At 53.9% G+C, this 24,242-nt stretch overlaps 2 protein-coding genes across 4 annotated transcripts; both read right to left on the bottom strand.

The window, feature by feature from the left end:
* Positions 1 to 389: 389 nt before the first annotated feature.
* On the bottom strand, positions 390 to 9,336 carry GDPD3 (glycerophosphodiester phosphodiesterase domain containing 3). Of its 2 annotated transcripts, none has more exons than XM_055297628.2 (10): positions 8,710 to 9,336; positions 8,395 to 8,437; positions 8,031 to 8,166; positions 7,896 to 7,941; positions 7,679 to 7,797; positions 7,505 to 7,594; positions 6,760 to 6,893; positions 3,999 to 4,058; positions 3,839 to 3,890; positions 390 to 591 (listed from the first exon to the last, which is right to left on the bottom strand). In XM_055297628.2, exons 1-10 carry the CDS (start codon positions 8,846 to 8,848, stop codon positions 454 to 456), a joined length of 957 nt encoding a protein of 318 aa, XP_055153603.1. In that variant the 5' UTR covers positions 8,849 to 9,336; the 3' UTR covers positions 390 to 453. The 2 variants fall into 2 exon arrangements, 1 of the variants encoding a protein (XP_055153603.1); XR_010114233.1 differs by having other exon boundaries at positions 578 to 591; positions 3,994 to 4,058.
* A 150-nt stretch (positions 9,337 to 9,486) lies between these two features.
* On the bottom strand, positions 9,487 to 18,642 carry MAPK3 (mitogen-activated protein kinase 3). 2 transcript variants are annotated; one of them, XM_055297624.2, is made up of 9 exons: positions 18,448 to 18,640; positions 17,211 to 17,393; positions 13,730 to 13,919; positions 13,427 to 13,543; positions 13,050 to 13,164; positions 12,535 to 12,666; positions 12,285 to 12,394; positions 12,035 to 12,189; positions 9,487 to 10,088 (listed from the first exon to the last, which is right to left on the bottom strand). In XM_055297624.2, the coding sequence occupies exons 1-8, from the start codon at positions 18,615 to 18,617 to the stop codon at positions 12,067 to 12,069; spliced, it is 1,140 nt and encodes a 379-aa protein (XP_055153599.1). In that variant the 5' UTR covers positions 18,618 to 18,640; the 3' UTR covers positions 9,487 to 10,088; positions 12,035 to 12,066. The 2 variants fall into 2 exon arrangements, with proteins under 2 accessions (XP_055153599.1, XP_055153602.1); XM_055297627.2 differs by lacking the exon at positions 12,535 to 12,666 and having other exon boundaries at positions 18,448 to 18,642.
* Between the last annotated feature and the right edge of the window lie 5,600 nt (positions 18,643 to 24,242).

A 24,242-nucleotide genomic window follows, 5' to 3' on the forward strand; every position in this document is an offset into this window, starting at 1 on the left:
CAGCAGAGGGGCTGGGTGAACTCAGCTGTCCCACGCAGGCCCATCCTCTGCAGCCCGAGGAGGAAGCTCACAGGGCAAGACGTGGAAGAGATCAAGTTCCCTGCCCGGTGCCTGGGCTGTTGATGGCCTCAGGAAAATGGAACAATTATCTGTTGCTGTCAAGTGGCTGGGGGCCAGGACACCTGGGTTGGCCGTGAGGGGACATTCCTGAGGAGAGTGGAGGCCAGGCTGGGGCAGGGTGTGGCACGAGGACAGGAATGTAGTGGAACCAGTGCATCAGGCTCCTGAAGGCCCCAGGCTCCAGCCTCAGGGCTGGCCTGTTCCCTCCTAAGCTGCCATCTTCATATCTTCAGGACCCACCCCTCTACTCCTCACCCTCAGCACAACTATGTGATCGAAGGGCAAATATTTATTTTTCAGGAAGAGAAACAGGAGAGCTTGAGGCTTCTGGACTTAGGAGGTCCGGGCAGCTGGTCCATGGTTGTCCAGGTATTGCCGCAGGGCTGTGGGATAATCTGTTATGACGCCAGTGGCTCCCACGCTGAAGGCTGCTTCAAAATCCGACTCTTCATTAAGGCACCAAAAGACCACCTGAGCAGGGAGGGAGGGGGCCTGTAGATTCTGAACAATTTTACATCCAGACAGTGGGGACCCACCTCCTCCTCTATGGAGACTCCCCAGCAGCAGTAGGCTGGAGCTGATTGTTAAATTCTCAGGAATTTTGCAAAGTGGTTATTAAACCCAGCCATTATTAAAAATTAAATCGTAGCCTGGGTGCAGTGGCTCACGCCTGTAATCTCAACACTCTGGGACACCGAGGCAGGAGTTGAGGCCAGGTGTTTAAGATCAAGTGAGACCTCATCTCTACAAAAAACTTTGTAAAAATTAGCTCGGTGTGGTGGCGTGTGCCTGTGCTCCCAGCTACTTGGAAGACTGAGGTGAAAGAATTGCTTGAGGAGTCTAAGGCTGCAGTCAGCTATGGTTGCGCCACTGCACTCCAGCCTGGGCGATAGAACAAGACCTCGTCTCGAAAAAAAAAAAATTATATAAACTGACAAATAATTTTTATTTATTTATTTATTTTTTGAGACGGAGTCTTGGTCTGTCGCCCAGGCTGGAGTGCAGTGGCACGAACTCGGCTCACTGCAAGCTCTGCCTCCCGGGTTCACGCCATTCTCCTGTCTCAGCCTCCCGAGTAGCTGGGACTACAAATGCCCGCCACCACGCCCAGCTAATTTTTGTGTTTTTAGTAGAGATGGGGTTTCACCGTGTTAGCCAGGATGGTCTCGATCTCCTAACCTTGTGATCCACCTGCTCGGCCTCCCAAAGTGCTGGGATTACAGGTGTGAGCCACCGCACCTGGCCCTAAATAAATTATTAAAACAACAAGTGGCCAGGCGTGGTGGCTCACGCCTGTAATCCCAGCACTTTGGGAGGCCGAGGCAGGCAGATCAACTAAGGTCAGGAGTTCGAGACCAGCCTGGCCAACATGGTGAAATCCCATCTCTACTAAAAATACAAAAATTAGCTGGGCGTGGTGGCGGGTGCCTGTAATCCCAGCTACTCAGAAGGCTGAGGCAGGAGACTCGCTTGAACCCAGGAGGTGGAGGTTGCAGTGAGCTGAGATCGTGCCATTGCACTCTAGCCTGGGCAACAGAGCAAGACTCTGTCTCAAAAAAAAAAAAAAAAACAAAACAAAACCCAAAACAAACAAAAACCCAGTAATAAATATTCAAAGCATATCTCTTGCTAATCAGTTTCCTATTACTGTGTTCTTGAAGTGATTAAGTCTGTTGAGGCTGCAAGATGGAAATACTACACGATGGGGTTCCACCACGCATCTCTTCCCATTCTGCATTTAGTGGCTTCATGTCGGCAGCCTGAAACTGGCCAAGATGGGAGTATTGAAACCAAGAAAATTAATCCTCAAATCAGGGCTTTCATTTGTTCCTCTCTCAGAGCTAGTTGTTGACCACTTACCAGCACCACCCTCCCCTAGCCCCCTGTTCCGCTGCCACCTGCCCCAGCTCCTGCAGCTCTGCCCCTTCCCTGCCCGTTTGAGTGGGCACTGAGGTAGGCGGAGATGGGAATTTTTTATTTTATTAAAAATACAGATGAGACGAGGTCTCTCTGTATTGCCAACACTGGAGTGCAGTGGTGTAATCACAACCAACTGTAGCCTTGACCTCCTGGGCTCAAGTGATCCTCCCACCTCAGCCTCCTAACTAGCTGGGACTACAGGCATGCACGACCATGCCCAGTTAATATTTTATTTATTTATTTATTTTTGAGACAGTCTTGCTCTGTCGCCCAGGCTGGAGTGCAGTGGCGTGATCTCGGCTCACTGTAACCTCCAGCTCCTGGGTTCAAGCGATTCTCGTGCTTGAGCCTCCCGAGTAGAGCTGGGATTTTAGGCATGCGCCACCATACTCAGCTAATGTTTACATTTTTAGTAGAGATGGGGTTTCACAATGTTGGCCAGGCTGGTCTCGAACTCCTGACCTTAGTTGATCCGCTGGCCTTGGCCTCCCAAAGTGCTGGGATTGCAGGCATGAGCTACTGCACCCGGCCTCTGCATTTTTCTTTCCTTTCCCTTTTCCTTTCCTTTTTCCTGTTTCCCTCCCTCTCCTTCTCCCTCTCCCTGTCTCTGGCTCTCACGCTTTTTCCTCTCCTGAGTGGCTGGGAGTACAGGTGTAAACCACTGTGCTTGGCTAATTTTTAAATTTTTTGTAGAGACGACGGTCTCAGTATGTTGCCCAGGCTGGTCTTAAACTCCTGGGCGCAAGTGATCCTCCCACCTTGGCCTCTCAAAAGGCTGGGATTATAGGCGGGAGCCACTGTGCCCAGCCTCTGCCTACGGCATTTCTTCCCTGTACCCTTGATGGGAAGCTCCCACCCCTAGTACCATAGTGCCTGGAACATTCTCAAGGATCGTTTACTAATTAAATGATCTGTCGAAGCCAATGCTTAGGGGAGAGGGGGGTGGGCTGGGCTTGGTTTCTCCCATCTCTCATCTTTCCCCAGCCCCCTCTCATCAGGGATCATGATACATCATTGTTGTCAACATAATGGCTAACATTTATCAAGCCCTTAATAAGTGCTAGTTACATATCCATATGTTGGCAATGTCAGGTTAAGAAAATATGTGTGTGGCCAGGCGCGGTGGCTCACACTTGTAATCCCAGGACTTTGGGAGGCTGAGGCAGGTGGATCACTTGAGGCCAGGAGTTCTAGACCAGCCTGGCCAACATGGTGAAACCCTGTCTCTACTAAAAACACAAAAATTAGCCAAGCATGGTGGCAGGCACCTATAGTCCCAGCTACTCAGGAGGCTGAAGCGGGAGAATCGCTTGAACCCGGGAGGTGGAGGTTGCAGTGAGCCGAGATTGCACCACTGCACTCCAGCCTGGGCAACAGAGTGAGACTCTTGTCACAAAAAAAAAAAAAAAGACCCCGTCTCTACTAAAAATACAAAAAATTAGCCGGGCGTCGTGGTGGGCGCCTGTAGTCCCAGCTACTCGGAGAGGCTGAGGCAGGAGAATGGCGTGAACCCGGGAGGCGGAGCTTGCAGTGAGCCGAGATTGCGCCACTGCACTCCAGCCTGGGCGACAGAGCGAGACTCTGTCTCAAAAAAAAAAAAAAAAAGAAAGAAAATTGTGTGTGTTTGTGTGTGTGTGTATCCAGAGAGTTAAATATACCATTTTCCCATTTTAGGGACGTAGAAACTGAGACTCAGGTGAGGTCACCTGCCCGAGCGATGCAGCTAGTTGGCAGCAGAGTGGGACCGGAACCCTGCTGCCAGGTCTGTGTGCGGTGGAAGTGGTGGTCAAGGTCTCACCTGCACCCCTCGCTCCTCCAAGTGTCGGATCAGACTCTTCCTCATGATCAGCCTGGGGGTGGGGTGGGGACGTGGGAGGTGATGATGAGAGGGGACCCGGGAGAAGGGCAGCAGTAGGTCTCTATGGGGACATTCCACCCAGCCATCTTGCCCACCTCACCATTTCGAAACCACAGCCAACAGCTGGTTCAGGCAAGAGCAGGAAAATGGGAAATAGGTCCTGCAGAGAGAAGGAAGTGGGGGTTAGCTCCTAGGGTCTCCCCTGTCCCAGAGGTGGGGTGGGGTGGTAGTGCCCCCCTCAACCAGGGTAGCGCTGCCCTCCCACCCCCAAGAATCCCCCAGAATAACCTTTGTAGTTGCCCCAGTGAACAATTCACCCATTGTTCAGAGAGCCTACTCTGACCACCACACTTTGAGGGTGTGGCCCTCCAGTCACCATTCACCAGATAAGGAGTCTGGGCCTTAGAGAACGAAAAGGACTTGCCAGGCCCAAAGCAGAGCGGTGGTGGGGCTGGGCCAGGGCCTGGCTCGGTTCCAAAGCTGGACACCCAGGCTGCAGGCCCTCCTGGTTGGGCCTGGCCAGCTTCTTATTTATCTATTTATCTTATTATTAATTTAAATTAAAAAAAATTTCTTTTTGAGACAGAGTCTTGCTCTGTCGCCCAGGCTGGAGTGCCGTAGTGCGATCACAGCTCACTGCAAGCTCTGCCTCCCGGGTTCACACCATTCTCCTGCCTCAGCCTCCCGAGTAGCTGGGACTACAGGTGCCCGCCACCACGCCCGGCTATTTTTTTGTATTTTTAGTAGAGATGGGGTTTCACTGTGTTCGCCAGGATGGTTTCGATCTCCTGACCTTGTGATCCACCCGCCTTGGCCTCCTAAAATGCTGGGATTATAGGCGTGAGCCACTGCGCCCGGCCATTAAAAAATTTTTGTAGAGACATGTCTCACTATGTTGCCCAGGCTGGTCTTGACCTCCTGGACCCAAGCAATCACCCCGCTTCAGCCTCCCAAAGTGCCAGGATAATAAGCGTGAGCCGGCCAAGTGTGGTGGCTCACACCTGTAATCCCAGCACTTTGAGAGGCTGAGGTGGGAGGAGACCAGCGTGGCCAACATGGTGAAACGCCGTCTCTACTAAAAATACAAAAATTAGCCGGGCGTGGTGGCAGGCCCTGTAGTCCCAGCCACTTGGGAGGCTGAGGCAAGAGAATTGCTTGAACCCAGGAGGTAGAGGTTTCAGTGAGCCAAGATCGCGCTACTGCACTCCAGCCTGGGCCACAGAGCGAGACTCCTTCTCGAAAACAAAAAACAAAAACAAAAAAAACCCCAAAACCTCGTGAGTCACTGTGCCCGCTGGCCAGCTTCTTGAGACCAGACAGCACTTAGTGGGACGAGCCCTAGTTATCCCACTCCAGGGATGACTTTAGAGGCCCTTTATAGTGTCCTAGGGCAGGCTTTGGAGTCAGACCCAGGGAAAACCTAAGCTCTGGATTTCCAGCTGTGTGTCCTTGGGCAAATTACAGAACCTCTCTGGGCCTCAGATTCTCTAGGGTACCATGGGAGTCACGATTCTTATACCTCCTGGGGATGCTGCAAGGTAAAAGTCAACCCAAAATATGTTAAAACACTTTATAAATCTTGTATAAGGCCGGGCGCAGTGGCTCACGCCTGTAATCCCAGCACTTTGGGAGGCCAAGGCAGGCGGATCATGAGGTCAGGAGATTACCATCCTGGCTAATACGGTGAAACCCAGTCCCTACTAAAAATACAAAAAAATTAGCCGGGTGTGGAGGCGGGTGCCTGTAGTCCCAGCTACTCGGGAGGCTGAAGCAGGAGAATGGCGTGAACCAGGGAGGCAGAGCTTGCAGTGAGCTGAGATCACGCCACTGCACTGCAGCCTGGGCAACAGAGGGAGACTCCTCAAAAAAACAAAACAAAAAAATCCTGTATAAAAAGGTGGTACAGAAATATCATTGATCTCTTTGTAGCAAGGGATTGTGGGGGCTGAGTGGGACTTCCTTCTGGACAACAGAGGGGAGCAGAGAGCTCTGGGACTACCACAGAGAAGCTGTCAGAAAGCAAAGGGAGTCCGGGCCTAGGGGCTCAGGTATGTAATACCAGCACTTTGGGAGACCGAGGTGGGAGGCTCGCTTGAGCTGAGGAGTTCAAGAGCAGCCTGGTCAACATAGTGAGACCTTATTTCTACAAATAATTTAATAATTAGCCTATTTACAATTAGCCTTGTCTCTACAAATATTTTAACAATTAGCAGTGTTGCACGCCTATACTCCCAGCTACTCAGGAGGCTGAGGCAGGAGGATCTCCTGAGCCCAGGAGGTCGAGGCTGCAGTGAGTCATGATCCGGCCACTGCATTCCAGCCTGAGCAAGACTCTGTCTCAAAAAAAAAAAAAAAAAAAAAAACTAAAGCAAAGGGAGGGACCAGGCTTAAGTATCCAAATTCCTAATCCTTTCCCCAGCTGTTACTTTGTTAACCCCTGCCTTCCTGCAGAACACTGACTTGCCTTTTCCTGCTGAGGGTCTGAGACAGCCGTGCTATAATTAATGAACGAATGTCTCCCCAGCCAGACTGTAAGCTCACCAAGAACTTCTCCCCACCCTCATTGGTCTTATTTACACATTATAACTGCACCTGGGACAGAGTAGACATTCAATAAAATATGCTAGATGGACTGAGATGGATAAATGACCCCTCTATCCTAAAACTCCATATATGCACAGAATTTCAGGGTGTTCACAATTCCATTAGTATTCGTGAATGCTGGGTAAGAACCACTGTCCTTAAAAGACCTTCGGGGGTTATCTCTGAGCGGAGCTGGGGAGCTGGGAAGATCTGGGCTCCTTCTCCACAGAGACCCTAAGCAGTGGGGCGTTTTTCTGAGGTCCGCCCACCACTGGTACCTGTTGATGATGTTGGGCAGGAAGCAGAAGAAGAACTTCTCAGGGATTGGAATGAAGGGCAGCAGCCCCAGGTAGTAGGAAAGCAGCACCCAGAATCCTTGCCTTATTGTGAAGGACAGGGGCATCTCAGGGTTCTGGGGAGGCAAGGAGAGGCATGAGAATCTGTCTGCTCTGGGGAAGCAGAGAGGAGGCATGAGCTGCAGGGGATCCGTGGTGGGCATTCCGGAGGCCCTACTACCTGCAGGATCCAAGTCACATCTTGGGGCTGGGTGTGGTGGCTCATGCCTGTAACCTCAGCACTTTGGGAGGCTGAGGCAGGTGGATCACCTGAGATCAGGAGTTCAAGACCAGCCTGGCTAACATGGTGAAACCCCATCTCTACTAAAAATACAAAAATTAGCTGGGCGTGGTGGCAGGCACCTGTAATCCCAGCTACTTGGGAGGCTGAAGCATGAGAATCGCTTGAACCCAGGAGGCACAGGTTGCAGTGAGCCGAGGTCGCACCACTGCACTCCAGCCTGGGCGACAGAGAGAGACTGTGTTTCAAAAAAGAAAAAAAACAAAAGTCACATCTTGGCTCTGTGTTCGAGGCCTGAGTTCACACCCTTCTCATTGCCACCGCCACGCCACTGGGAACTCTCCTAGACCCCTCTAGCTCAGGTCCCCATGCTGGGTGGGCTCCAGCTCTGGGAAGGAGGGGCCCCTGGAGGAGGAAGAGGACGGGGGCGGGGCGGGGGGGACTCACGGCAGCCTTGCATTTCTTCATGACCGAGCTCTTCTCCGAGGCCCAGATGGTGATTTCATTACGGTCATAGCGTCTCACCAAGCCTGCTATCTGGGAGGAGGAGAAGGAGGTGAACGGAGAGCCAGGCCTCTCTTCCGCCCCCGGTGGCCGCCCTAGCCCTGCCTGCAGCACCACCTCACGGATGAGCTCTTCGTTCTTCTCTTTGATCTCCACGCTCATGGGTGTCCTTGGAAACCTCTGGAACAGGTCCTCCAGACGAACCATGCGCCGGTCTGACCCGTGAGCAAAGTGGCCTGGGGGTGGTGTGGGAAGAGGGGTCAGAGGGAAGCCAAGGCGGAGGTCCAGGGAAGGCGGGCATGGCCCAGGCAGGGCTTGAAGCCCTTGCTCTCACCTGGAGAGAAGTAAACCTCCAGCTTCTCCTTGTAGAGGGGCAGGTCCTGGGGAGGACAGGAAGGATGTCACTAGACGCTCGCATTGGGCATGGCGACTCTCAGGGTGGGGGTTGGGGTGTCAGGGCAGGGCCCACCTCGAAGTCCAGGCTGCTCACATCCCTGTTCAGGCCCGACTGGCGGCACAGGTTCTCATCGTGTGACACCACCACCACTCTGTCCCGTGTTAGCTGACAGTCGAGCTCCAGGAGGTCCGAGCGCTGGGCCATGGAGCTGTGGGGGTGAAGGTCAGCGGGGGGCTGGGGTAGGGGACTGGGATGAGGGGCATGGTGGCGGGGAGGTGGCCGGGAATGTGAGAGCAGAGTTCACGGTGGGATGTGCAGGCCACCTCCAGGGGGTGCCAGTCACCCAGCTAGGAAGTGAATGGCGTCCCTTGCTGTGATGCAGTCCATGACCTGCACACCCTCACATGGTAGCCTGGGCAGGGGCAGATACACTCACTTCTCCATGGCCTCCATGGTGTTCTCCAGCAGCTCTCCAGATCCTGTGGGGGGCACTGGAGTGGGCCCCTGGGGCTTGGGGTCTAGGGGCCTGGCTTGACCTCATCAGCCACATTCCCTCTCTGGGCTCCATCCTCCCTCTGGCCTCACCTCCCCAGCCAGCCCAGGCTGCACCAGCGTCTTCTTCCTCGTCCACGCCCTGCCCTGCCACTTCGCTCTCCTTTCTTGGTCCCTGCCCTGTTTCTAGCATGCCCCCTTGGACCTACCCCTCTGTGCTGTCCACTTTGGCGCCTGTTCTCACCCCTACCCAGCTCACCTCCTCGGTGGGCCCCCAGGCGGATGCGGAAGGTGGGAGCCCGGGGCGTGTGCAGCAGGTGAGGCCGGCGCAGGAAGAAGATGGAGAGCATGGCATAGCTGCCCAGGGCAGGGAGGGCATAGTACAGCAAAACGCTCATGACTCTACTCCCACAGAAGCTCCCGCAGCTGCACGCTCAGCCGTCCAGGGGACTGTGCTGCCTGCCTAGCCGGTGTGGGCCGGCTCTAGTACTGGCCACTGCCACACCCCTGGGACCTGCTGAGCCTGCCGCTGGGCTGGCTTGGAGCCAAGCTGCAGGGTTCGGCTGAAGCCGGGGTAGTGTCAGGAGGTGAGGCAAGTAGCCCTGGCCCTCATATCCCCAGGCTCTTCCCAGACCCCAGCAGGCCCCTGTCCTGGGCCACATGGGGGGAGTAAAAACCACCCAGGACTGTTAGGACCTCCCCTCACTGGTGCTTGTAGCCAGAGCATCCAACATGCCTACCCCTTGCCATTTCAGAGGATCCAGGGGTGTGTAGGGTGCTCCTGAGTCACCCCAAATCACCCCCAGCCAGTTAGGAAGCCATTAGCGAGAGAACAGGACAGTGACTGAGGGGAAAACTGACCCCCTTCTTTCTAGGAGTCTGGAGCTCTCCAGAGCCCCGTGCCCAGCCCTGGGCTGGCAGTGAAGGGCACCAGGCCCCTGAAAGCCCAAGTCAAGCAGCAGCTGGGCTGCAGGAGTCCGTCCTCAGAGCCGCACAGGGCAGGGCGGGGGTGTCGCGAACACAGACAGAGCCAGGGTCAGCCATAGACACATCTCTATATTTATATATTAGACGGGTCAGGGAGGCGGCAGGGGTGCCAGGCTCTCCACGCCCCCAGCTCCACTTCCGCTCACCACACACAGAAGCAGCGAGGGCACTCGAAGTGACAGCTTTGACGGGGAGGGGTTTCGGCCCGGCCCGGCTCTTCAGGGATGCTAGCCCTTGAGACTAAGGAATGTTCCTTCAGGGAAACTAGGGTGGGGTTTGAATGAGATGGGGGGGCAGGCATGGCCCTGAGTCCCTACTCAGCGCCCCCCACCCTCCACCTCTGCCCTTCAGCAGGTTGGGGCAGCCAGAGCCCTTCCATTCCAGAACTGCCAGAGACTGGGACGCTGGGGAAGGTAAGGGCGCAGCAGCAGCAGTGGGAGATTGAACTGGGGCCACCTGAGCCCCCAAGGCCCCGTGGGGAGGGCGGGTGGGGAGGAGGAGACCTTGGCCTGCCTGAAGCTGGAGGCCTCAGCAAAGGAGAGAGGTGGCCAGGCCCATGCTCCACCCTGGCCTGGGCTGCCAAGGTCTGGGCTGGGCACAGTGTCCATTTTCTAACAGTCCGGCGGGAGAGGGGCAGGCAGGAGGCAGGTCCTAAAGAGAGAAGCAGGCAGAAGAGGAGTCGTTAGCACCCCCCGGGGCAGACCCGCTGGAGCCCTGACCTCAGCATCTCTTATTTCACCCTCATAGCTGGATAGTCTGGGTCTCAGTTTCTTTATCTGTAAATGGAGATAATAATAGTACCTAGCTTGAGGTACTGCTGTAAGATTAAAGGAATTAATACATGTAAACCTCTTAGAACAATGCTTAGGGCTTTATGCTTTCATTATTAGAACTGTCTCGGCCAGGCGCAGTGGCTCACGCCTATAATCCCAGCACTTTGAGAAGCCGAGGTGGGTGGGTCACTGGAGCCCAGGAGTTTGAGACTGGCCTGGGCAACACATAACAAGACCCTAGCTCTACAAAAAAAAAAAAAAAATTAGCCAGTTGCAATGGCTCGTCCAGCTAGCTGGGAGGATCCCTTGCACCCAGGAGTTTTGAGGCTGCAGTGAGCTATGACTGCACCACTGCATTCCAGCCTGGGTGACAGGGTGAGACACTGTCTCAAAAAAACAAAACCAAAAAAAGATAAATAGAACTGACTCCAGGAAACTGAGGCGCAGAGAGGTGAGGTGCCTTGCCCAATATCACACAGCACTTACTAAGTGGCACAGCTGAATTTGAGCCCAGGTGTGCATGCCTTCTTCTTATCAGGCCACACCTGGCTGAAGACAGGAAGAGACTGGAAGAGGCAAGGAGGCAGCGTGGGTGGGGGCAGGCCCAGCGGGGTCCCCACAGCTATGTGAACTGCTGATCTGGCAGCAGGTGTGAGGAGGCCTGGCAATCTGGGTCAGGCTGGGCGCTGCTGGGCCCCTCCCAAAGCAATCACGGCCCCACCTGCTTCTGCCACACCCAGAGCTGAAGCCTGACTCGGGTCCTCACCTGGGTGACAGAGGCCCTCAGTGACCTCTTGCCTCTTTGCCAGTTCTGTTCCCAGAAGGAGACTAGAATGGCTTCTGGGGCTGGAGGATGCACGGTGTTGACAGGCAGAGACATTTGGGGCTAGAGGACTGGGTGGGCCACGAGTCTGGGCAGCCCTTGGGCATTTTTTTTTTTTTTTTTTTTTTTAGATGGAGTCTTGCTCTGTAGTCCAGGCTGGAGTGCAGTGGTGCGATCTCGGCTCACTGCAACCTCTGCCTCCTGGGTTCAAGCAATTCTCCTGCCTCAGCCTCCCGAGTAGCTGGGATTATAGGCATGTGCCACCACACCCAGCTAATTTTCGTATTCTTTACAGTAGAGACGGGGTTTCACCATGTTGGCCAAGCTGGTCTTGAACTCTTGACCTTGTGATCCACCCACCTCGGCCTCCCAAAGTGCTGGGATTACAGGCATGAGCCACTGTGCCCAGCCCTTTTTTTTTTTTTTTTTTTTTTGAGACAGAGTCTCACTGTTGCCCAGGCTGGAGTACAGTGGTGCAACCTCTGCCTCCCGGGTTCAAGCAGTCCTCCCACCACAGCCTCCTGAGTAGCTGAGACTAGAAGCGCATGCCTACGTGCCCGGCTAATTTTTGTGTTTTTAGTAGAGACAGGGTTTCACCATGTTGGCCAGGCTAGTCTCGAACTCCTGACCTCAGGTGATCCACTTGCCTCAGCCTCTCAAAGTGCTGGGATTACCAGAGTGACCCACTGTGCCCGGCTAATTTTTGTATTTTTAGCATAGATGGGATTTCACCATGCAGGCCAGGCTGGTCTGAAAGTCCTGACCCTCAGGTGATCCACTCATCTCAGTCTCAGTCTCCCAAAGTGCTGGGATTCCAGGCATGAGCCACTGCACCCAGCCCCCTGGACACTGCTGTTGTCACCAGACACATTGACCATGGGTGCGGGGTAAGCTTGCTGCTGTATGGAGGCACGTACAGATCAATATAGATATAGATATAGATATAGATATACAGATATTTAGTATCAGGGTGTCTGCGTGTGGGCCATGGGGACACTCACCAGGCCCCAGGGTGCAGGGATGTTTGTCTGGGCTAGGGGGCCTCCAGCACTCCGGGCTGGAAGCGTGCTGTCTCCTGGAAGATGAGCTCCTTCAGCCGCTCCTTAGGTAGGTCATCCAGCTCCATGGCGAAGGTGAAGGGCTCCTCGGCCACTGGCTGGGGTGGCAGAGACAGCAAGGCTCAGGCCTGGCATGGGGGATACCTACGTGCCCCCATGCCCCCGGCCCCACTGCTGCTGGGGACTGGCCCACCTCATCCGTCGGGTCATAGTACTGCTCCAGGTAGGGGTGAGCCAGCGCTTCCTCCACTGTGATCCGTTTATTGGGGTTAAAGGTTAACATCCGGTCCAGCAGATCAAGGGCTATGGAAGGGCAGGAGTCAGAGGTCACAGGGAAGACTGGAGGAGCTCCCAGAAGCATTGCTTTGCCTGTCTCACACAGGCTCACACACCCTCCACGACACCCAGGGTTTATCCCACACCCGCCCTCATATCTCTCGAACCTTTGGAGTCTGACTTGGGGAAAAGCTTGGCCCAAGCCACCTTGGTCTTGGAGGGCAGAGACTGTAGGTAGTTTCGGGCCTTCATGTTGATGATGCAATTCAGGTCCTCCTGGGATGGGGAGCCCAGGATGCCTGTGGATAAGAAGGTGACTTGGTAAATGATCACCTCTTTCTTTCTGGGAACAGAACAGGCAACAAAGCAAGAACAAGACCCCCCAGCCCAGCAACCCATGCCAATCCCTCAGTCACCTCCTAGTCATTAGCATGGTGGTGCAGAGCAAGGGGGCTGGATTCAGGCAGACCAAGGCTCAAATCCTAGGTCTGGTGCCTCCTTAGGTGTGGGACTTAGCCTTGCTTTTCCCATCTATCCAATGGGGTAATATCTATACTTCATTGAGATACCATGAGCTGCTGGAGGCACCCCACACATGGCGGTATCCCTGATGTGGACTCTTGAGAAATCTCACCTCGGAAAAGCTAATCATCCCCCACTCAGCCAGCCGGGCCTCCCTCACCCAGAATGTGGTTGAGCTGATCCAGGTAGTGCTTGCCAGGGAAGATGGGCCGGTTAGAGAGCATCTCAGCTAGAATGCAGCCCACAGACCAGATGTCGATGGACTTGGTATAGCCCTGGGGGAGAGGAGGAAGTGGTGAGCTCCTGGGCCAGCCTCAACAGGGTCCTGTTGTCTGCACCAGGCCACCACCTCCAAGTTAGATCCAACACCAGGCAGAAGGCAGAGGCCTGGAGGGATCAATGCTCAGCTTCCTTGCAGAGCCCAAGGCCCAAAGGGTAGAATTCCTGTGTCATGGGGGTCAGTGTCTGGCTCAGAGATAGCTCCAGGGCTTCCTGGGAACTGGTCCGTTCCTTTCAGGAGTGGGCAGCCCCTCCTACCTTGGAGTTCAGCATGATCTCTGGGGCCCGGTACCAGCGTGTAGCCACATACTCCGTCAGGAAGCCAGTGTGGTCATGCTCAGGATCGGCAATCCGGGCCAGGCCGAAATCGCAAATCTGGAATCAGACCTAGTTGCTAAGCTCGGTGCTCAAGGCCTCTGCAGCCTAAGCAGTCACGCCTCCTTGTCTTTGCCTCCACTGTTCCCCTTGCTTGCAATGTTCTCCTGCCCAAGGCTTCTTCTACTGGTCACCTGGAAGCCCCAGACCCTGGGGGAGGAGGGGACAGGTGCCCAACCCTCTGACCTTAAGGTCGCAGGTGGTGTTGATGAGCAGGTTGGAGGGCTTTAGATCTCGGTGGAGCACATTGGCGGAGTGGATGTACTTGAGGCCCCGCAGGATCTGGTAGAGGAAGTAGCAGATATGGTCATTGCTCAGCTGCTGGCTTTTCAGCAACTTGTACAGGTCAGTCTCCATCAGGTCCTGCACAATGTAGCTGAGGATGGTTCCGGAGACCCCCGGGGCAGGGGGCAGCAGGAGGCACTTGGTTAAGGAAAACAGGCTCTGAAGGCGAGGCTGCACACCTCCTCCAGCCAGGGCCCCTGGGACTCAATAGATCTGCCAACCTGCACCATCAGCTGGGCAAGCTGCTGCTATTACCCAGTGGCAGGGCTCTGAGCCTCTGTCACATCACAGTTGCTGATCCTGAGCAAGGGGGCTTCACTTCTGTGGCCTGTTTCCCTACCAGGGAAAAGGGGATAATTATAAACTGTGGGAGGCAGGAGAACTTCACAGTTAAGAGCAGAAACTTGGGCCAGGAGTGGTGGCTCACGCCTGTAATCCCAGCACTTCGGGAGGCTGAGGCGGAAGGATTGCTTGAGGCCAGGAGTTTGAGACCACCAGCCTGGGCAACATGGCAAAACCCTGTCTCTACTAAAAATACCAAAATTAACTGGGCACAGCGGCATGTGCCTGTAATCCCATCTACTCCGGAGGCTGCAGCACGAGAATCACTTGAACCCAGGAGGCAGATGTTGCAGTGAGCCAAGATTGTGTCACTGCACTCCAGCCTGGATGACAGAGTGAGACTCTGTCTCAAAAATAAATAAATTAAAAAAAAAAAAAAACTACAAAAAGAGCAGCAACTCTGGAGTTAACCCATGGATGTCTGAAATCTCCTCTCTACTACTCACTGGCTTTAGGATCTCAACCTGTCTGTGCCTCAACTTTCTCATCTGGTATGTAGGGGAAATAATGTTTTTTTGTTTGTTTTCTTTTTGTGGAGATGGGCTCTTGCTATGTTGCCCAGGCAGGTCTTGAACTCATGGGTTCAAGTGTTCCTTCTACCTCAGCCTCCCAAAATGCTGGAAATTACAGGTGTGGGCCATGAAATAATGGTTCTTTTGAGGGTGGTTGTGAAAACTAGATGAGATGGCGCATGTAAAGCTGTCAGCCCAGTGCTTGGCAAGTTGTGAGTGCTAGGCAAACATGAACTATTATTACTAATATCAATGCCTGAGTCACATGGCTGTTGAGGGAGTTAAATGAGATAATGTATGAACACCATCTGGCATGCAATAAATGTTTGCTTAAAAATAAATGCCTGCCTTATGGGAATGGTTTGTGCAAGAAAAATGAGGAGACACTCCCAACAGCACACTCCCACTCAAAGGAGAGTGCTTGGCCATACCTCAGAAGATGGAGGAGTAAAATGTCTTTTTCTATTTGAAGATAAAACAAAGCTTATGCGTAAATAAATAAATAAATCCACAAATGCCATTTGGCTTGTCTCTGGAAAAATAAGTCAGGGCTGTCTTTTAGAATCTGCCTTGAGGCCAGGCATGGTGGCTCACGCCTGTAATCCCAGCTCTTCAGGAGGCCGAGGTGGGTTGATGACCTGAGGTTAGGAGTTCGAAGCCAGCCTGGCCAATAGGGCGAAACCCCGTGTCTACTGAAAATACAAAAATTAGCCGGGCACGGTGGCAGGCGCCTGTAGTCCCAGCTACTTGGAAGGCTGAGGCAGGAGAATGGCATGAACCCGGGAGGCGGAGGTTGCAGTGAGCCGAGATCTCGGCACTGCACTCCAGCCTGGGTGACAAAGGGAGACTCCATGTAAAAACAAACAAACAAACAAAAACAAAAAACAAAGAAAACAAGAATCTGCCTTGAAAGGGTCTTCAGAGAATATGTGGACCAGCCCTGCTGTTTTAGGGCTGGGGAGGCCCAGTGAGACGCCGTGACTTGCTTCACATCACACAGCAAGCTGGGGGTGAGCACGATTTCCTGTCCACAGTTGTGGTGGGGGTTGCAGACACCTCAGTACAAGACACCTCAGTACAAATCCCCGCTCTTGGCTGGAGGGCTGGGACTGAGAGTGGGTGGGTGGGGCAGGGAAGAAGTGACAGGTGTCATAAGTTGCTAAGGAGAGCCAGACAGGAAGTGGACAGCAAACTAGGACAGCAGTATTGGGGGAGGACGATCAAGGCTAGGCTGTCCCTCCCTGGGCAAGGTGCAAGTCCACAGGTGATTAGGGTGTGGCTCTGAGTGAGAAGTCCCGAGAAGAAGGACAAGTTCCCATCTGGGGGAGGGGAGGAGGAGACAGCAACAGAAACACTTGATTTTAGGTTTTCTGGGCCTTAGCTTCCTCATCTTTTTTTTTTTTTTTTTGACAGGGTCACGCTCTGTCCCCCAGGCTGGAGTGCAGTAGCACAATCATAGCTCACTGCAGCCTCGAACTCCTAAGCTCAAGCCATCCTCTTGCCTCAGCCTCCCAAGTAGCTGGGACTATAGTCATGCACCACCAAACCTGAATAATTTTTAAATTTTTTGTAGAGATGGGGTCTCACTATGCTTCCCAGGCTGGTCTTGAACTCCTGGCCTCCAGTGATCCTCTGGTCTTGGCCTCCCAAAGTGTTGGGACTACAGATGTGAGCCATTGCACTCCACCCCTCATCTTTGAAATGAAGCTGAAAAGCCCATCTCATAGGGTAGTTGGGAGGTGTAATACAAAAAAAAAAAGCATTGGGCATGTATAGTACCTGACACACAATAGGCCCTCAAGAAAGGCAGTTTTTTGTTTTTGTTTAGTTTTGAGACAGAGTCTCGCTCTGTCACCCAGGCTAGAGTGCAGTGGCACAATCTTGGCTCACTGCAACCTCCGCCTCCTGGGTTCAAGCGATTCTCCTGCCTCTGCCTCCCAAGTAGCTGGGATTTCAGGTTTCCGCCACCACGCCCCACTAATTTTTTTGTATTTTTAGTAGAGATGGGGTTTAACCATGTTGGCCAGGCTGGTCTCTAACTCCTGACCTCAGGTAATCCGCCCACCTCAGCCTCCCAAAGTATTGGGATTACAGGCGTGAGCCACCACGTCCAGCTGACAGTTTTCTTTCTCCCTGTCTCCCTTCCAGTCTGGGGAAGGAGGAAAGAGAGGAAAGAATCATCCATTCCTTAGCAAGAAATGACTGTGGGCAGAGGCCGGGTCATGTCTCAGAACTGCCAATGTCAGAAGACACCACTCCCATAGAGACCATCCTGCCTAGCCCTCCCCACTGGGGCACAGAGCAGAGAACCGACTTGCTCAAGGCCATACTGCCCAGCCGCTGCAGGCCTGGGTTCATCAGAGGTCTCCAAGTCCTGTTACACTGTGGCTTCTCCTCTGCGGGAAGTTTATTTTACTGGGTTTGTTTTGGAGGGTGGTGGGTAAGATGGAAACAGAAAGCAAGCAACGGGTCCCCAGCCCAGCTGCGAGGCCGTGCCTGACCAGCCGACTGGCCAAGGTGAAGGATACACATCCCTCATGGCTTCCAGGGTGGACGCCCGCAGAATGTCTCGGATGCCGATGACATTCTCATGGCGGAAGCGCAGCAGGATCTGGATCTCCCGGAGCGTGCGCTGGCAGTAGGTCTGATGCTCGAAGGGGCTGATCTTCTTGATGGCCACGCGAGTCTTGCGCACGTGGTCATAGGCCGAGCTGAGGGGACCGGAGAGAGGCTGCTGCTGTGGCCTTACAAAGGGGGAGTCCGGGCCTAGTGGCCCCACCCAGGCCTTGGCAGGGAGGGGAGAAAGCAGGAGCTGGCTCTGGTCAAATCATAAACAATGCTGGTTCCTTCCTGCTGTGGAGGCCTGGATCTCCAGAGAGAAAGCTGGGGACCAGCCAGGCGGCCCTTCGGTGACTTTACAAAGAGGAAGAGACTGACCGCTCACTGACTTCCTCTCTCCTCAATCCCCTTCCATTCTACTGGCCCTGAACCCTTCGCCCCCATTCCCAGGAAAGGCTCCTTAACCCAAGACAGGTCCGGGGGTGCAGATGCTGGGGACACACCATGGGGCAAATACTGGGAAGGTGGCAGCCAGGGGAGGGGCAGGAGAGAATGGACAGGGCAGGGGAGGGTCCCAGGGTGAGGGATCCGGGCAGCGGGGCTGTCCCAGAGGGACAGAGGCCCAGAGCACACGGTGGGGCCGGGGGCACTCACAGACCCCTCCCAAAACATGCAGGTGGCACTCCTGGCCCCCTCATCTCTCTCTGGGCCCCTGGTGGTGGTGATGGTGGGGCCAAAGCCCTGCCCCACCCTGATCTCGGTTCTTCTCCCCCAGGCTCCCTGGCACTGCCTCACAGGGGGAATCCAAGACACCCTGTCCCCCAAAACGGGCCCTCCACTGCCTCTTCACTAAGGATGTCGCCTCCCCGAGAGTACTCATCCTCTGGGCCTTGCCCCGTGTCACTAGGGTCCCCGCGGGCCCCCACATGCACTCAGATGCCCCTCCCGTCATTACAGAAGGGTAGACTCAAAGCCTCCAAGCCCGCTCCCCTGAGGGCATAGGCAGCGCCCCCTCCCCCAGAAAGCACTCAGGGGCCCCCTCCCTGGGACGCTCCCGATCATCCCGAGTCTCCTGCCTCCTCGGGACGCTCCGCGTCTCCACGTCCCGGAAAGCGCTCGGCGCCTCCCCCTCCTCTCCCGCGAAGCCCCCTCCCCTGAGGGCGCCCCCTCCCCCGGAACGCCCCCTCCCCCGGAACGCCCCCTCACCTGACCATGCCGTACGCGCCCTCGCCGATGTACTGCAACTGCGTGTAGCGCGGGCCCACGTCGAACGGTTGCCCCTTCACCATCTCCACCTCCCCCGGGACCCCCGGGCCGACCCCCTCGGCTCTCCGGGGCTCCCCGCCCCCGCCCCCCTGAGCCGCTGCCGCCGCCATCTCCACTCCTCCCCTCCCACCGCCCTCCTCCCCCCGGCGGCCCCGCCCGAGTCCCCGCCCCTTCCCGCCCGCCTGTCACCCGCAGGGCCGCGCGCGCCAGGCCCCGCCCCTGCCCCAGCCCCGCGCGGGCCTGGAGCCGTCACGTGACCCGCCCCGCGCGCGCACGCCCGCCCTTCTCACCCCAGGTTCTGGGGCCCTGGGTCCTTGCGGGCTCCGCGGCCTCCAGGTCACCGGGAGGCTCGGCAGCGCCGCCTCGGAGACTGTCCTCACCCTCCCTTCGAAGGCGAAGCGGCCAGGGCGTGACCTACCAGAGCCACCTAGCCAATGTGTGCGGCAGCCCACCAGAACCTGGGCCCGGGATCACCCTAGGTTAAAAATAATGTTCTAATAAATGGATCAAATTTTACAGATGGGGAATCTGAGAGTTAGGTTTACTAACTTGGGTAAGGTCACTAGTAATGACAGCTGAGACTCAAAATGATGTCTTCTGACACAGAGACTCCTTGTAATTCCATGCCTCTCAGAGACCTAGACTGTTTTTATTTTATTTTAGAGACAGGGTCTCTCTCTGTCGTCCAGGCTGGAGTGCAGTGGTGCAATAACTGCTCACTGCAGCCTCAACCTCCCTGGGGTCAAGTGATCCTCCCTCCTCAGCCACCCAAAGAGCTGGGACTACGAGTGCGCGACACCACGCCCTGCTAATTAAAAAAAAATTGGGGGGCTGGGCACAGTGGCTCACGCCTGTAATCCCAGCACTTTGGGAGGCCGAGGTGGGCAGATCACTTGAGGACAGGAGTTTGAGACCAGCCTGACCAACATGGTGAAACCCTGTCTCTACTAAAAATACAAAAATTAGCTGGGCATGGTGGTGGGCGCCTGTAATCCCAGCTATTCAGGAGGCTGAGGCAGGAGAATTGCTTGAACCCAAGAGGTGGAGGTTGCAGTGAGCCAAGATTGCACCACTACACTCCAGCCTGGGTGACAGAGCGAGACTCCATCTCAAAAAAAAAAAAAAAAGAAAATATAATTTTTTTTTTGGTAGATACTGGGTCTTGCTATGTTGCCTAGGCTGGTCTGAAACTACCGACTTCACAGGATCCACCCACCTCGGCCTCCCAAAGCTCTGGGATCACACCTGTCCATCTCAGACTGTTACAACTGAAGAAAGGGCCCTCGGAGATCGTCCAGCCCATCCCCCTCATTTCACAGCGAAGATGTGAGCTGGAAGCTTCACAAAAACACACAGTTCCCAGGCTTCAGTAAGTAACCATGTAGTGGGTTGGTTTTTTTTTTTTTTTTTGTCCCTGAGTAGGTCCTTGGATGCATTACAGATCAAGAGACAAAATGGAACAGTAATTATGATTCTGAAATTGCTCATAATTAGATCCACAGCCAGGCAGTCTCACTCAGATTAATGAGACTGAGTTTCTGATTCCCAGTGGCCCATAGGTCAGTGAAGGTTCAAGAGGTGCTAATTAGATCAATTAGTTTTTTTAGTTATTCATTTGATAAAGCATTGCATGGCACTGTGTGCAAAGCTCTGAGCTAGGTACTATGGCTGATAAAGGATTACCATGTAGTATGAATCTGTGCTTAAGAGAAAGAACCCCCCAGAGCCTGATTGCCTGGGATAGAATCCGATCTTTGTTCAAGTTGAATGATGAAGAATAACAAAAAGAAGAAAAAAGAATCCCATCCTTGCCACTTATTTACCCTGTGTTACCCTGGGCAAATTACCTACTGGCTTCTTGGTGGAGGCCTCCAATCTATTGAAGAGATAAAATACACACTCCAAGCTATTGAAGAGATAAAATATATAAATCAATTTAGGCCCCAGTGCAGTGGCTCACTCCCAGTGCTTTGTTTGGGAGGCCGAGGCAGGAGGATCACTTGAGCCCAGGAATTTGAGGCTTCAGTGAGCTATGATTGCACCACTGCACTCCAGCCAGGGTGACAGAGTGAGACCCTGTCTCTATTTCTTTTTCTTCCTGTCTCTCTTTTAATAATATTGATACCCTGTCTCTAAAATAATAAACAGGCCAAGTGTGGGGGTTCACGCTGGTAATCCTAGCACTTTGAGAGGTCAAGGCAGGAGGATCCCTTGAGACCAAGAGTTTGAGACCACCCTGGGCAACATAGGAAGACTCCATCTCTACAAAAAGACAAAAATTAGCTGTGCGTGGTGGCTCATGCCTGTGGTCCTGGCTACTCCAGAGGTAAGGGAATCGCTTGAGCCCCAGGAGGTCAAGGCTGCTGTGAGCTATGATTGCAACATGGCACTCCAGCCTGGGCAACAGAGGGAGACACTGTCTCTACAATAATTTTTTTTTTTTAAAGGGAGTTTCGCTCTTGTTGCCCAGGCTGGAGTGCAATGGCGCTGATCTCGGCTCACTGCAACCTCTGCCTCCCAGGTTCAAATGATTCTCCTGCCTCAGCCTCCCAAGTAGCTGGGATTACAGGCACCCACTACCACGCCTGGCTACTTTTTGTATTTTTAGTAGAGATGAGGTTTCACCATGGCCAGGCTGGTCTCAAACTCCTGACCTCGTGATCTGCCCTCCTCGGCCTCCCAAAGTGTTGAGATTACAGGTGTGAGCCACTGCAACCGGCCAAAAAATTTTTTAAAAAAAGAAAAAGTTGGCCGGGCATGGTGGCTCACACCTGTAATCCTAGCACTTTGGGAGGCCAAGGCAGGTGGGTCACCTGAGGTCAGGAGTTCATGACCAGCCTGACCAACATGGTGAAACCCCGTCTCTACTAAAAATACAAAAATTAGCTGGGCGTGGTGGCACACGCCTGTAATCCAAGTTACTTGGGAGGCTGAAGCAGGAGAACTACTTGAACCCGAGAGGAGGAGGTTGCAGTGAGCTGAGATTGCACCACTTCACTCCAGCCTGGGGGACAGAGCAAAACTCCGTCTCAAAAACAAAAAACAAAAAGAAGAAGAGAAAAAGTAGGGTTGCAGAAGGTCGGGACTGAAGAAAGGCATGAAGGAGAAGGATCGGGGTGAGCTGAGGCATAGAGGCAGAGCATAACTTGTCCAGCGTGGCTGCAGTAAAACAATGATGAGGTTTCAGCCTGGAGAGGTAGGTTGGGGCCAGATTAAGAAGGCTCTGGATTCTGGCAAGGAGTTTGGATGTTACTCAGTAAGCAGTAAAAACCCTAGGGGGACTTTTGCCAGATCATTTTGCAACTGCGGGAGAATATAGTGACTCAGAGAAAACACCGTGGAGTTCAGCATGGAGCCAGTTTGCTGAGTGGGAGTGAGTTTCCCAGCATAGGAAAGGCTGGTGTATCAGAGCCGCAAGCTGCCACCTCTTGCTGCTGGAAGCTCAGTTACAGTGTAACTGAGATTCCCCTCTAGTGACAGGTTGGCATTTCCTTGGAGGACTGGACTGGGATTTGTTCTGGTTCATAGATGCACATTCAACTAATGTAGACTTGCCATCTCTTCTGTGCCAGGCACTTTTGTTTTCTTTTGCTTTGTTTTTTGAGAGGAAGTCTTGCTCTATCGTCCAGGCTGGAGTGCAAGCTCACTGCAACCCCTGCCTCCTGGGTTCAAATCATTCTCCTGCCTCAGCCTCCCAAGTAGCTAGGATTACAGGCGCCAGCCACCACGCCTGGCTAATTTTTGTATTTTTAGTAGAGACGAGGTTTTACCACGTTGGCCAGGCTGGTCTCAAACTCTTGACCTCCAGTGATCCACCCGCATTGGCCTCCCAGAGTGCTGAGATTACAGCACCTGGCTTGCTAGGCACTTTTATGTACACTACCTCCTGTAATCCTCACAGCAGCCATATGAAGTAGATACTATTAACATTTAACTGGAAAATGATGCTGGCTGGTTGTGGTGGCTCACCTCTGTGATTCCAGCACTTTGGGAGGCTGAGGCAGGCTGATTGCTTGAGCCCCAGCAGCTGGAGACCAGCCTGGGCAACATAGTGAGATCCCATCTCTACCAAAAATACAAAAATGAGCTGGGTGTGGTGGCGTGCGTCCATAATCCCAGCTACTTGGGAGGCTGAGGCGGGAGGATCAGTTGAGTCCAGGAGGTTGAGGCTGCAGTGAGCTATGATGGTGCCACTGCACTCCAGCCTGGTGACAGAGTGAGAGACCCTGCCCCCGCCTCCCCACCCCCCCCCCCCAAAAAAAAAGGGAGAGAGAGAAAACGATGTGGAAGCTTACGCTCTGTCGCCCAGGCTGGAGTGCAGTGGTGCGATCTCGGCTCACTGCAAGCTCCGCCTCCCGGGTTCACGCCATTCTCCTGCTTCAGCTTCCCGAGTAGCTGGGACTACAGACGCCCGCCACCACGCCTGGCTAATTTTTTGTATATTTAGTAGAGACAGGGTTTCACCGTGTTAGCCAGGATGGTCTCGATCTCCTGACCTCGTGATCCACCCGCCTCAGCCTCTCAAAGTGCTAGGAGTACAGGCGTGAGCCACTGCGCCCAGCAGAATTATTTTTCTAGCACAGGGTCTTGCTCTGTTGCCCAGGCTGGAGTGGAGTGCAGTGGCAAGATCATAGGTCACTGCAGGCTCGAACTCTTAGGCTCAACTGATCCTGCCACCACGCCTGGCACACACAACCACGCCTAGGTAGTTTTTTTTTTTTTTGAAACGGCGTCTCGCTCTGTTGCCCAGGCTGGAGTGCAATGGTGCAATCTCGGTTCACTGCAACCTCTGCCTCCAGGGTCTCCTGCCTCAGCCTCCTGAGTAGCTGGGACTACATGTGCGTGCCGGCTAATTTTTTGTATTTTTATTAGAGAGGGGGTTTCACAGTGTTAGCCAGGATGGTCTCTATCTCCTGACCTCATGATCTGCCTGCCTCGGCCTCCCAAAGTGCTGAGATTACAGGTATGAGCCACTGCGCCCAGCATTTTTTTTTTTTTTTTTGAGATGGAGTCTCCCTCTGTGCCCAGGATGGAGTGCAGTGGCACAATCTTGGCTTACTTTGACCTCTACTTCCCAGGTTCAAGCGATTCTCCTGCCTCAGCCTTACAAGTAGCTGGGATTACTGGCACACGTCACCATGCCTGGCTAATTTTTATATGTTTAGTAAAGATGGGGTTTCACCATGTTGGCCACGCAGGTTTCGAACTCCTGACCTCAAGTGATCTGCCCACTTTGGCCTCCCAAAGTGTTGGGATTAGAGGGGTGAGCCGCCATGCCTGGCTTGGCTAATTTTTTTTTTTTTTTTTTTTTTTTTTTTGAGACGGAGTCTCGCTCTATCGCCCAGGCTAGAGTGCAGTGGCGCGATCTCGGCTCACTGCAAGCTCCGCCTCCCGGGTTCACGCCATTCTCCTGCCTCAGCCTCTCCGAGTAGCTGGGACTACAGGCGCCCGCCACCGCGCCCGGCTAATTTTTTGTATTTTTAGTAGAGACGGGGTTTCACCGTGGTCTCGATCTCCTGACCTCGTGATCCGCCCGCCTCGGCCTCCCAAAGTGCTGGGATTACAAGCGTGAGCCACCGCGCCCGGCCTGGCTTGGCTAATTTTTAGAATGTTTGTAGAGAAGGGTTCTAGCTAATGTTGCCCAGTCTGGTCTCAAATTTCTAGGCTCAAGTGATCCTCTCACCTCAGCCTTTCAGAGTGCTAGGATTACAGTCATGAGCCACTTTGGCTGGCTC

This window comes from Symphalangus syndactylus, chromosome 11 (genome assembly GCF_028878055.3).
Source record: "Symphalangus syndactylus isolate Jambi chromosome 11, NHGRI_mSymSyn1-v2.1_pri, whole genome shotgun sequence".
NCBI classification, from domain to species: domain Eukaryota; kingdom Metazoa; phylum Chordata; class Mammalia; order Primates; family Hylobatidae; genus Symphalangus; species Symphalangus syndactylus.

Coding starts and splice junctions, on each gene's coding strand:
- MAPK3 (XM_055297624.2), bottom strand. CDS start 18,617: ATGGCGGCGGCAGCGGCTCAGGGGGGCGGGGGCGGGGAGCCCCGGAGA. Junction 12,667..13,049: donor TCAGCTCAACCACATTCTGG/GTGAGGGAGGCC, acceptor TCTTATCCACAG/GCATCCTGGGCTCCCCATCC. Junction 12,190..12,284: donor ACTATGACCCGACGGATGAG/GTGGGCCAGTCC, acceptor CTGCCACCCCAG/CCAGTGGCCGAGGAGCCCTT.
- GDPD3 (XM_055297628.2), bottom strand. CDS start 8,848: ATGAGCGTTTTGCTGTACTATGCCCTCCCTGCCCTGGGCAGCTATGCC. Junction 7,798..7,895: donor GGAGGTTTACTTCTCTCCAG/GTGAGAGCAAGG, acceptor CACCACCCCCAG/GCCACTTTGCTCACGGGTCA. Junction 3,891..3,998: donor TTGGCTGTGGTTTCGAAATG/GTGAGGTGGGCA, acceptor CCCCACCCCCAG/GCTGATCATGAGGAAGAGTC.